The sequence below is a fragment of the Orycteropus afer genome, unplaced genomic scaffold (genome assembly GCF_000298275.1).
Source record: "Orycteropus afer afer isolate SDZICR_OR568_19922 unplaced genomic scaffold, OryAfe1.0 scaffold00114, whole genome shotgun sequence".
NCBI lineage: Eukaryota > Metazoa > Chordata > Mammalia > Tubulidentata > Orycteropodidae > Orycteropus > Orycteropus afer.
Window position 1 is genome coordinate 9,570,128 of NW_006921701.1, and position 12,247 is coordinate 9,582,374.

The window sequence follows — 12,247 nt, forward strand, 5'->3', positions numbered from 1 at the left end:
GAGGGGAGGGAACACTGTTAGATAGATAGAGATAAGTTTTGATTTGGGTGAAGAGAAGGGCAATGTACCAAATGTGAGTGATCAATATAATGGCACTGAGGAAGAGAAAGACATAGAGAGGTACGTGGGAAGTACAGACAACAAAGATGAACCCTTTTGCATGCATAGTACGGCGTTGTCATTGAAGGCAAACATGGGTATATGGGTGGATAGATGAGTGGACAGGCTGAGCTATTGGGTATGTCTATGAAATGGGGAGTGCACCCAAGAATGTATAGGGTTGGCAGACAATGGTCCTATAACTTTATGTGTATGATCTGAATTCCCAGGTGTATAGTGGAGCTGACAAGGGGCAAGACTGTGGTCACGGCTTGGTCATAGCCAGCTACCCAGAGGGACTGAGTAGTTGAACCTGTGGGCTCAGGACCACAGTCACAGAGGACACCAAGCTCAACTGGCATAACATACTACACAAAACATTGTTCCACCTCCTACTGTGGTGAGTAGCTACTGGGATCTTAAAAGCTTTCTAGCTGCCATCTAATGCAACGATGGGTCTCTCCTCGTCCAGAGCAAAGAAGAATGAAGAAAACCAAAAATTCATGGAAACAATTAGTCCTAGTGACTGGTACACCATCTGATCTGCAGCCTATACAACTATGAGACCAGAAGAACTAGATGGTGCCCAGCTACCACTGTCAACCAATTAGAAGAGGATCTATGTAGGAGATCCTGGATAGAGAGGGAGAACAATGTGGAACAAAACTAAAAATCTTTTAGAATAAAAAAAGAAGGAAGGGGGGACCAGGTTTGCTGGTCCGATAGAGCCTGGTGGAACCACTGAGACTATGGCCCCTAGCTGCCTGTCAGGTCTGGAACTGAACCCACACCTGTGGCTTCCAGCCAAACAAGAGACAGGTATATGAGTTGAACATTTACCTGAGGTAGATACACTCCTTGGAGAGAACAATCATGGGAGAAAGAAGGGCTGCTCATGCACAGGGAGACAGCTCAGGGGGCAGGAGTGCATGGAGGGATGGACACAGGGAAGAGGTAACTATCGGGAGGAAGTAGGAGGGGAGATGTTGCATTGTGGTAAATTGTGGTCAATGTCATGAGACAAAGTGTATGTGAACTGCTGTATGGAAAGTGTATTTGCTCTGTAAATCTTACCCAAATCACAAAAAGAAAAAAAAAAGATTACAGCCCTGAAAACCCTAAGGGACACTTCTATTTTGTCCTATAGGGTTGGTATGGGTTGGAATAGACTCAATAGCAGTGGGAGGCCCTCAGGGAATTTACAAGATCAGTAGGGAGGATGTCACAGACATATAACCATGACACTAGGAAGAAGACAGTCCAAGACAGAAGGAGGTACTAAGCACCATGGAAACCCACATAATTCAGGGATGAGGTGGCTTTTCAGTGGGCTTTTGCCAGGGAAGGCAAGAGGAAGGTGTTCCAGGAGTGAGGCACTACAGCATAGGCACAAGAGAAGAAACACAGGGGGCTGTTCAGTGCAGTGAGTATACAGTATGAGCACACAGTAGGAGTAGACGAGTTGAGGGCCAGAGCTCAGAAAAAGAAACTGAGGCCAGGTCACATGTGGGAACATATGTGCATACATGTGCCAGGTGTCCCTAGCAGTACATGTGCAGGTAGGTGCTGGGGGGACTCTGTATGGGACTTGGTAGGTTCTGGGGATAACTGAAAGATAACATCAGAGCTACAATTTAGGAAGGTCTAATAACTGGGAGCTCTGGTGGCACAGTGCCTAAGGCACTTGACTGCTAACCAGAAGCACCAGCCACTCCCTGGAAGGAAGGTTGGGCAATCTACTCCTGTAGTGATACTGCTTCGGAAACCCAAAGAGGGGTCACTGTGAGTCAGATCCGACTTGACGGCAGTTTTTTTTTTTTTTTTTTTAATAACTGGGAAATCTACTTCTGTAGATACACACAGCCTTTCTGTTCTCCCATGATTGATCTCTCCAAGGAGATATACACAGCCTTTCTGTTCTCCCATGATTGATCTCTCCAAGGAGTCTATCTACCTAATGTAAATGCTCAGCTCATATGCCTGTCTTTTGTTTGGCTGGAAGCCAAGGAGGGGTTGCTATGAGTTGGAACCAACGGCAGTGAGTTTTGTTTTTAATAAGGAGCCTAGGTGGCTCAACAGTTAAGCACGTGGTTGCTAATTGAAAAGTTGGTAGTTTAAACCCCACAGCGGCTCTGAGGGAGAAAGACCTGGCAGTCTGCTTCCGTAAAGATTATAGACCAGGAAACCCTATGAGGCTGTTCTACTTTGTCATTTGGGGTGGCTAAGAGTTGGAAACAGCTTGTTGTTGTTGTGTGCCAGTGAGTCGGACCCAATTCATAGCGACCCCTCCTTGGGTTTCCGAGGCAGTATCACTACACCATCTTCCTTCCGAGGAGTGGCTGGTAGGTTCAAACCGCCAGCCTTCTGGTTAGCAGTCAAGTGCTTTAGGCACTACGCTACCAGAGCTCCCAGAAACAGCTTAGTGGCACCTAATAACACCTGAGAATGGATTCAATGGGGAGAGATTAGGAGGCACTCTGACAGGGGTCCTGTTGAGAAGTGAAAGGGTTGTGTGAAGCTGAGGGTAGACACAAGTAGAAGGACACAAAGGAGAGATGTGCAACTCTAGCCAGGCTCTAGAGAGGATGGCGAGAAAAAAAGACCACTGAGAAAAGACCACTGGCTGGGCCACTGACACTTTGAGGTAGTGGGGCAGGAGCTAGACTTGGCAGAGCTAAAGCAAGAATGAGTGACCAGGAAGCAGGGGGCTCTGATCTACCCTGCAGCCCCAGAGTTCTCTATCCCTTGCCTTTGCCTCAAAAGACTGAAAACCAAACCCACTGCCATTGAGTAGATTCTGACTCATAGTGACCCCCATAGAATTTCAAAGGCTGTAAATCTTTATGGAAGCAGACTGTCACACCTTTCTCCGATGGAGCTGCTGGTGGGTTCAAACTGTGGACCTTTTGGTTAGCAGCAAAATGCTTTAACCACTACACCACAGGAGCTCTTCTACCATTGCCTAGTGAAGTTGAAAGATAACTTACTCTCTGTTCCTAGCACGATGGGAAGAGAGCCCTTGGATCTACGGGATTTCATCTCCGGGGCCTTGGCATTCTCACTGGCAGGAGCATCTGGAACAACACAGATAATAACAAATATTAGTCACAGCTGCCCTAGGAAGTGAACAAAGGAGGTATCAAAATCAAAACTATGCACCCCCTACCTCCTTCCCACGGCCACTGAGCAGAACGGAGCCTGAGGCCATGGCACCTGCTTCCCCAAAGCACCGAAGAAGGAATGTCAGCTCCACTGGGCCTTGCAAATCAGGTTGTGAGAGCACAGCCACACAACAAGATGGATGGACAGGATATCCTGGGAGCTGAATGCTTTCCTCTTAGGGGACCAAGCTCATGCTGTCAGAAATAATATTGCTTAGGGTAACTGGCAGGGTGGGGCGAGAGCTGTCTCCCCTCTGCTTATTCTTCCCCATCTTTTTCATTCATTGAGTCTTGACTCAGGCTAAATGTTCTAGATTTCCAAAAGCTGGCTCTGTGCAGAGAGAAACCTTTTATATAGAGGAAGAGGTGCCAACGTCCCTGCATTTGAATTCATAGTCTGGTGGGGGCTTGCAGCCTTGATTCCTTAGCCTCCATTCCACAGATAGACACTGGCTCCAGGTCAGGCAGAATGACAGTGAGTGAGCAGCTAGCATGCCTCACCCTCCTGAGACTGAGCCCTGCATGCATCTTGGAGACTTCTGCTACCAGATACCAGTTGCTATTAAGTCGATTCTGACTCAGGGTGACCCTAGGTGTGTCAGAGTAGAACTGTGCTCCAAAGTACAGTTCGAATAGATTGTCAGTCCTTTCTTCCAAGGCACCTTTGGGTGGACTCAAGCCTCCAACCATTTATTTAGCAGCCAAGCATGTTAGCTGTTTGCACCATCCAGGGTGTCCTCCCCAAAGCAGACACAATGAAACCCTGTATCAGCAGCCTTCTGGGCAGAAAAGAGTATGCTGAGAAGGTGAGTGCCCGACTCCTCAAGCCTTTACTATACATCCTATTTTCTAGGCTAATGGAAAGCAATGTAGATAATGGCATAGAAACCCTCCCTTATCAGGGCAGCAGGGTAACATCACTCTGGGCTGGGATTGGTGGAAAAAGCCCTCTCTGAGGCCTGGGAGATGGGACTTGAGGAAGTGGTAGGGAAACCACCCAGGGCCTGGGATAAGAAGTTGCTGGCTGAACTGCTATCGCTATGCCCCAGCATTTTCACTGGCTTTCCTCTCTCCCACACCCCAACAGTCTTTGGGGACAGTGCTGGGAGGGAGGCTCCCCCTCAAAGCCCCCTTCCTGTCTGTCCTTTTCCGGTTCCAGTAGAGAGGAAGCTCAGTGAGAGGAAGGAGGGGGTGGGACTTTCCAGCAGAGACTTCAGCCACATTCCTGTGGCTTGGCTGGGGAGGGAGGGCCATCGCATTGTCCCCGCCTCCAGGATGGGACAGGTTGGGCTGCTAACACTGGCTCCTGCCATGCTCTCCCCTGGATGGGGCTCCTGGGGCTGTGGGGTGGGGATGGGAATGGGGAACACAGAATAAAGGGGCTGTGGATATGCCCTACCCTGACACATGGACTCTCAGACACCCATCTGGATGCATTTCTCTTTCTACATGTGAAAGGGCTCAGCTGATAACCAAAAGGTTGGCAGTTTGAACACATCAGTCACTCTACAGGAGAAAGATGTGGCAGTCTGTTTCCATAAAGATTTACAGCATGGAAACCTTATGGGGCAGTTCTATGCTGTCCTACAGAGTTGCTAGGAATCAGAATTGGCTTGATGGCAATGGGTTGGGTTATATGGTATCTGGGTCCCTTTCCTTCTCCAGAAAGTAGACTTGCCCACATCAATTCTTCTATACACCATAGTTTCTGAGGCCTAAATACCAGTCATACCTGGTGCAAAAATTAATGCCTGTGGCTGCTAGTTGCAAGGTTGGAGGTTCAAGTCCAGCTACAGGCACCTTGAAGGAAAGGCCTGGCAATCTATCTCTGAAAAATCAACCACTGAAAACCCTGTGGAGCACAGTCCTACTCTGACACACATAGGGTCACTGTGAGTCAGAGTCAACTCCACAGCAAGTGGTTCTGAACACCAGTCAGGTTTCTTTCCCATCCTAATACCAGTCCACTTCCAGTTTATCCAGGGACAGAGGCCCTGTGTGAGCACTGTCTAGGCTTGACGGCAGCTCAGAGGCAGACTGGGCATCCTATGAAGAGTCTTCAGGACCATGGGAGCAATTCCCCACCAAAGACGTCCAAAAGCCAAACTTGTAACTGTAGGAATGATTAAGTGTTGGTGTTGAGTAGAACTTCCTAGCTGTATGTGACAGAGGATGGGGTAGGGGAACAAAGCAGGAAGAGATCATTTTAAGCAGCACTTGGTAACCTGGCCCTGATACCCATTCCCCATTGCCTGTTACCTTTCTCTTGCCACCTTCCTCAAGAGCAAAGGAGCCTCAGATGGTGAGTCAGTGGTTCCATCATCTGTAGCTCACACTGCCAAGCTTGTGTTCTACTCTTCAGGGGGCCACCTACACCACATAAACCCCATTCCCAGTGCAGGCATGGAGGGAGAAGCAGGTATTCCCTAGGGATAATGGCATTCTTAGTGCAGAAAAGTCCTCAGGACATTTGTCAAGCTTGATGGTTCTCAACCTTAGCTGACATTAGAATCACCTATACCTAGGTACCTCACCTCTGCAGATCCTGGTTTAAGTGGTCTGAGGTGGGGCCTGGGCATCAATAATTTCTAGAAGTCCACAGATAATTCTAAAATGCAGCCAGGGTTGAAAACTTCTAGTCTCTCTCAAGCTCTGGGTGTATGTGTATGTGTGTTGAGGTGGAGGTGTTGTTATAGTGGATATCTGGGGGCACACTGGGGTGCTATAAACCAGGGACATGGGGTACATCTACATGAGATGAAGTTCCTTTGTCCTGTTGTTGTTGTTGTTGTTATGTGCCGTCGAGTCGGCCCCGACTCATAGCGACCCCTCCTTGGGTTTCCGAGGCAGTATCACTACGGAAGTAGGATTGCCCAACCTTCCTTCCGAGGAGTGGCTGGTGGGTTTGAACCCTTTGTCCTGAGACCTCCCTTTTTCCTTTCTTTCAGGACTAACCCTTCTGACAGTCACTGTTGACAATTTAAAGAAAAGTGTGCCTAGAATTTTCTCTTGTTTGTTTTCCCCCTTTTTATAGGAGGGTAGTAGAGGATGTAGGAGCCCTGGTAATACAGTGGTTAAGTGCTAGGCTCCTAACCAAAAGATCAGTGGTTTGAACCCATCAGTGGCGCTCTGTTCCTGTAAAGACTATGGCCTAGAAAATCCTATAGGGCAGTTCCACTGTGTCACACGGGGTTGCTATGAGTCAGAACAGACTCGATGGCTCACAACAATAAAAGCAGAAGATATAGCTAGGTCTGAGTTCCTCAGCTTCAACACTTTCTTTGCTCCCTTTATCCTGGTGAGTTCTGGAGCATAAGAACAGCATTGCTTTGCTGATGGTTAAACTGAGGCACTGGTAAGCAAAGGATGAGAAGCCCAGTTTCCCTAGGTTCTTGAAAGAGAGAAGGCAGGAATAGAGAGACTCCTTCCCTCCTTGGATTGTGCTCGGTTTTGCTTCCAAGCATCATCAGAGTAGGGGTTGAGAGAGGAGGGTTCTAGTTTTGCCTTTGTCACCAGCCATCTTGGGCAAATAACGTAAGCTGCCCTGTGTGTCTGTTTCCATATCTGTACAAAGAGAATGGCATGTGTTTTCTCTTCCTTATGGTATGAGGCTCAAAGGAGAGAACACATGCAACAATGCTCTGGAGAGCAGAAAAGTGATCATTTACCTACTCATTCATTCATTCCTACTGGTAACCACCTCCCTCACCCCCTTGCACATCTGCTTTAAAATTCTTCACCTCCATAAAGCCCTGAACAGCCTGTTTCTGCTCTCAGCATCTGCCTTCAGCTCTGGGGTGCTGGATTCACACTGGCCGTGTGAGCACACTACCATATGATGCTCTTGGAGTCTTGTTTTTAGAAACTCTCTTGCATCTTATCTTTCCATCTGGCCAGGAGGAAAGGAGCTCACATTTCCCTTTCAAACCAGCACCTCTCAGACTTAGAGCCTTCCCACCAGAGCCCCGCCCCACCTGAAGCGTGGCGCCATGGACTGTGCAGGCACCCTGGGGCCCAGCCAGGGAGGCTGAGAGCCTGGACCTCCGTGAGAACCACAGCAAGGAGTGGGCTGGAAGGACCATGTGCTTAATCAAAACCAGCTTTGTGCTCACACAGCTGCCCAGGGGATAAAAATAATAGTAATAAAGTTGAAGAGCAGCTTGTATTTTCTGTCTATTTTAATCATTTTGTGATGAAATTGAACTCCATTTCTAGATCTGGGCCCCAGGGCTCAAGTCCTTTGCTGGCCTGGCTGTGCCCCCAAAGAAGCGTGGGGTGGGAAGACAGAGGTGTGGGGAAGTGGGGGGCCTCTCCAAGGAGAAGGAAAACGTATCCTTATATGGACATTGCCTTACCCCTTCCACTCCTGGGCTAGCTCTATACTCAAGCCCTCCAGGGCAGCATTATTTTTCCTATCTCCCCCAAGAGGTTAGTTTGCTGGGCTCTGACCCCAGCCAGGGAGAATGAGGTCTTGGGAGGGTGCTGGGAGGGGCTTGAGCTTCCTGGAGCCCCAAGTAGGGCCAAGGGTACAAGGATGGCCCATTCCTTCTTGCTCACATGCTAGCATAATAGAGACAGAGAGATTTCAAGTCAGAAAACCTGAGCTCCCTTCTACCTCTGCTATTTAGTGCCTGTGAGTCCTTGGGTAAGTTCCTAAAGTTTTCAGAGAAGTAACCTCCTCACTAGGAAAATGATAACAACACACCTCAATAGAAAAGGAGGAGTGAACGAGACAGAAAACAATAGAGCTGACATTTATTGCGTAGTCACCACATGCCTGGCAGTATGCTAAGTGCTTTATATACTTGTATCAGGTTGAATAATATGCATTCACTAATATTCCATTGTTTTTGACCTATAAAAACATAATTTTACTTAGTTCAACTAATACATGTTAGCTGCCTGTACTGATGTAAAGAATACATGTGAAAGTGTGAGCAGACATATGAATATTGCAAAACTGATGTCAACAAAGGAAGGTGGGTTGACATTAGCTCAGCAAAAGTCAGATCTGCCCATGGCCACAGTGGCAGTGGAGCAGTGGTTAGAAGCCAAGGCTTGGGTTTGAATCACCACCCAGCTAGTTATTAGCTGGGTGAGTAAGTGACTCTGTCTCTGTGGGCCTCTAACCAGGCCTTTGTTACCATTTCTCCCCTGAAACCTTCTTGTTAAAGTCACCAATGCCCTCCACATTGCCAAGTCCAACAGCTCATGCTCAGACTCACTTTACTCAACTAGGCAGGAGCATCTGACACATTGATCATGGTCATTTCTTTCTTCCTGAAATTTTCATCACTTGGCTTTGGGGGCACCCCTCTCTCCTGGATTTCTTTCATTCCTCCTTAGTCTCCCTCCTTCACAGAGCCCTGTCCTGCCCCTGCCTATCAGTGTTGGAGTATTTCTCTTCCTCTCTGCCCCACTCTGTCTTGTCATCTCCATGCACATTCATTCCTAGGGGCCTCACTCAGTCCCAGGAGTAATTACCTGAGATCACATGACTTAAGTGTTCATCTGTGTCACTGCATCTCCCTCACTAGAATGGAAAATCCCTGAAAGCAGAAACTTTTTCTGTTTTGTTCCCTGCTTTTAACCCCAGCCCTAGAGCAATGCCTGGCACAGATATATTTCTTGAATGAATGAATGAGTATTGGAATGAGTGCCCCATGGAATGTCACCTCTTACCACAACCATACACCACCTTCCATAGTCATGGAGCCCTGACCCCATTGGTAGCTGGCAGCACTTGAGCCGTGGCCTGGGCCATGGAGGCTAGGGAAGGGAGGCGTGTGCTGGAAGGGCTGGATGAGCCACCAAGGTTAGGGTCTCTTCTGACTCCTATTTTTGGATTTAGGTCAAGTAGGGCTTTGCTTCCTCATTCTTCCTCTGGGTCTGAATGAGAGGAAATGGATCACTAAGGCCAGGTGCACAGAAGGACTTCCCAGCAGGGAGGGCTGCTTCAGGGGAGATCTGGAACTGTCAGAGGTCAGGCACTGTCATCTTAATTCATTTAATTCACAGAGAGGCCATGCTAGGTTGTGGGAAGGGTGCACCTTCAGAATCAGATATACTTGGGTTTGAATCCTGCCATGGTAATCCATACTGCAACATACTGTGCAGGGTGGTGGGAAGGCTGTGGGCTTTGGAATCAGAGATATCTGGGCTCAAACACTGGACCTACTACTTACTGTCTGACCTGGGAAGGCTATTGGCCCTCATTGAGCCTTGGTTTCTCATGGAGAAAGACACTCTGCCTAGCTCTTGCATAAACTGAAAATGCGTAATGCACAAGGGTCTCTGGCCATGGCAGCCACCAGAGGTCATTTTTTCCCCTGGTGGGTGAGTCTTCTGCCAGTCCTTTATCCACTCAAGCCTTCAATTCCTTTCTGCAGTTTCTGTACAAACTACAAGCTTTCATTTGCTGAGCTCGGAAGGAGCTATTTGGTGCACGCTAATAAAGAGTGACAGTCGAGGGCAGCCCTATTCAGTGGCAGAGGGAGGCCAGCCAGAAATCAGCATTAGTTGCTGTCCTCACCCCTAGTGGAGAGGGACCTGACTTCTTCTTGGGGGCGGGAGAGGACAGGGAGGGAGGCGCAGGACCAACCTCATCCAGGATCAGGCAGGTAACTGCAGATGGAGGGAGAGCTGAAGAACCTGTACAATGACTGGGCTTAAAATTTCAATAATGGCTACTCCTTGGGGCAAGAAATTCTTCAATATATTTTGATTCATGAATCCTTCTGAGAATTTGAGGGAAAAACTATGCATTTTCTCCTCAGAAAAATACTCTGAACCACTACACACAAAATTTTGCTGATCATGTCAAATTGTGCACAGCCCCTTTGGGATCTCTAAGTTCAGTACTGTTGTTTTGAGGAGTGGAGAGAAAGCAGAGAGGACAGGAAGCACACAAAGTCAGTGGAGCGCAGGAGGTAAAAAGGTGCTGAAGGTTGGCAGGGGACTATAGTTCTTTATTGTTTGCCTGGAGGTAGATCTTAATGGAGAAATAATGCTAAATGGGGCAAGAAGCCCACCCGCCATGCAGGACTCTAATGACTCTCCAAGTATAGCAACAGGGAAAAGAGTGGGGGTGGAGGGGCTGCCTCTTATTTCTTTGCAATAAACAAAACAACCTAAAACTGAGAGTTGGTCCTGTTATCTCAGCTGGCCTCCCTTCACCACTTTTCCAGCTCTTCTTTCAAGATCTAGCTCCCAATCTGCAGCCTGAGGCCAAACTCTGCAAAAGCCTCTTGAAAGGAACCAGAGATAAATAATGATGGTCATTAAGATTAGTTGAGAGAGCAAGGGGATCCACCAGAAGAAGACCATCTGGGCAAACAAAGCCCCTTAAATTGCAGAAGAAATTTCCCAAAATTAAAAAGAAAGAAAGAAAGAAAAATGTCTTCTGTAGGGGAAAAGCAAATTTCATTTTGAGAACAAAGTTTGGTTTTAAAAGCAAACCATTTGCTGTTTCTCTAAAAGGTGCTGAAAATTTGCTGATAAGGAGAATGAATTGCTCTCCTGCCTTAAGCAGCCATGTAAATAGGACTCAAAAAGGCTGAGGGTTCCAAAGCAGATAACCTTATTAGCAGCCTGCACTTCCTGACAGATTGTGGCTGGAGTCAGGGTAGTTCTCAAAAGAGTGGTGGTACTTTCAGAAATAGGATTCCTGGGTCAAGTTCTCAGATACATGATTTCCCCCGACTCCCAACAGTAGCATCTGTGTAGAAAGAAGTAGGACTCTAACAGGGGCAGGTGGGAATGGGGGTGGGTAGGGAGGTGACAGCCAGGTGAGGAAGGACTGGGACACCGGAATAATCACTGGCAGCCCCTTGCCTACAGTCTCAAAACTTGTGCCTCAAGCTCCCCTCTAAACTGACAAAAAACTCTGATCTTTCAAATCTGTTCCCTGAGACTCAGAGCTCCTGTGGCAAACACATTCACACAACTCCAGGGAGACATGTACAATATTAGACAATTCCAGCTTTACTGTTGGCTGGTAACCACTTAAATTGCATTGCCATCACATTGCTGTTGTTTTAAAGACATTTTCAAAAGACTTCTTTCCTTTCCCCCATTCACTATGGGTTGTAGATCTCAGTTCTGTGGTATGGAAATCAGATTAGAAAAATCAAAGTGAGGACAAAGGCTCTGTCTCTGGGAATGGCAGCACAACAGGTTAGGACTTCAGAACTCCAGTGATCATATTCGGTAGTTAGAACAACAAAGCTGATCTTAGAGATGCCTTATTTGGACACTAGTTTTTAACATGTCACTAATGGTTATTAACCAGGCATTTCAAGGGCAATAAATTGTTTTTCCCAAACTACCTTTTTAGACAGTTCCACACAAGTACAAAAATAAAAAGAAAGGGCACTGGATTGTGAGTCCTTAGACGGGCTCTGGCCCTGGCTCTGCCCTAAATGGGCAAAAATGTTTCCTCTCTGGGAGGCCTCAGTTTTCTCATCTGTAAAATGAGGGGGTTAGCCTGGTCATCACAGAGTGCTTTCTAGTTCCAAAACTATAAACTAAACTCCATGTGGGGCAGAGATGGAAGAGTCACAAACACACTACTTGTGTTTCTTTACAATAAACCTGAATTCTTCACAGCTTGATTTTACCCATCCCCAAGACGGAAACTCTACTCAGACCTGGTGGCCTGCACCTTCTCACACATGTCCTTCCCCTCCCTCTGATGAATTACTATTACCTTCCCTTTTGGCATAAGCCCTTTCCTTCCTACCTGGAGCCTTAGCCCCAGCTCACCTTCTTGAGGAAGTCTCCCCACATGGACCCCGCTCCTTCCTCTTCACCAATCCTCTCAGGAGAGTGCCGGCTTTATTCTGCCAGCACTGACACTTGTTTGGTGTAGCTTGTAACATAATTCTCAGTCGTTTTCCTGTGGGTGTGTCTTTTCTTCTTCTGTCCCATACCCTGGCTTTCCTGCTCAACGAGGTTCTATATGTGGGAGTCAGGGTTGGGGGGTGGTG

The 12,247-nt window shown here is 47.6% G+C and overlaps 1 protein-coding gene across 1 annotated transcript in view; it reads right to left on the minus strand.

The window, feature by feature from the left end:
- The window catches only part of MYLK (myosin light chain kinase), a 194,351-nt gene that overhangs the window by 85,793 nt on the left and 96,311 nt on the right, over positions 1–12,247 (minus strand). Inside the window, exon 17 of the mRNA XM_042781400.1 lies at positions 3,087–3,173. Within this exon, the coding sequence (XP_042637334.1) occupies positions 3,087–3,173 (87 nt within the window). The remainder of the gene's footprint in view (positions 1–3,086; positions 3,174–12,247) is intronic.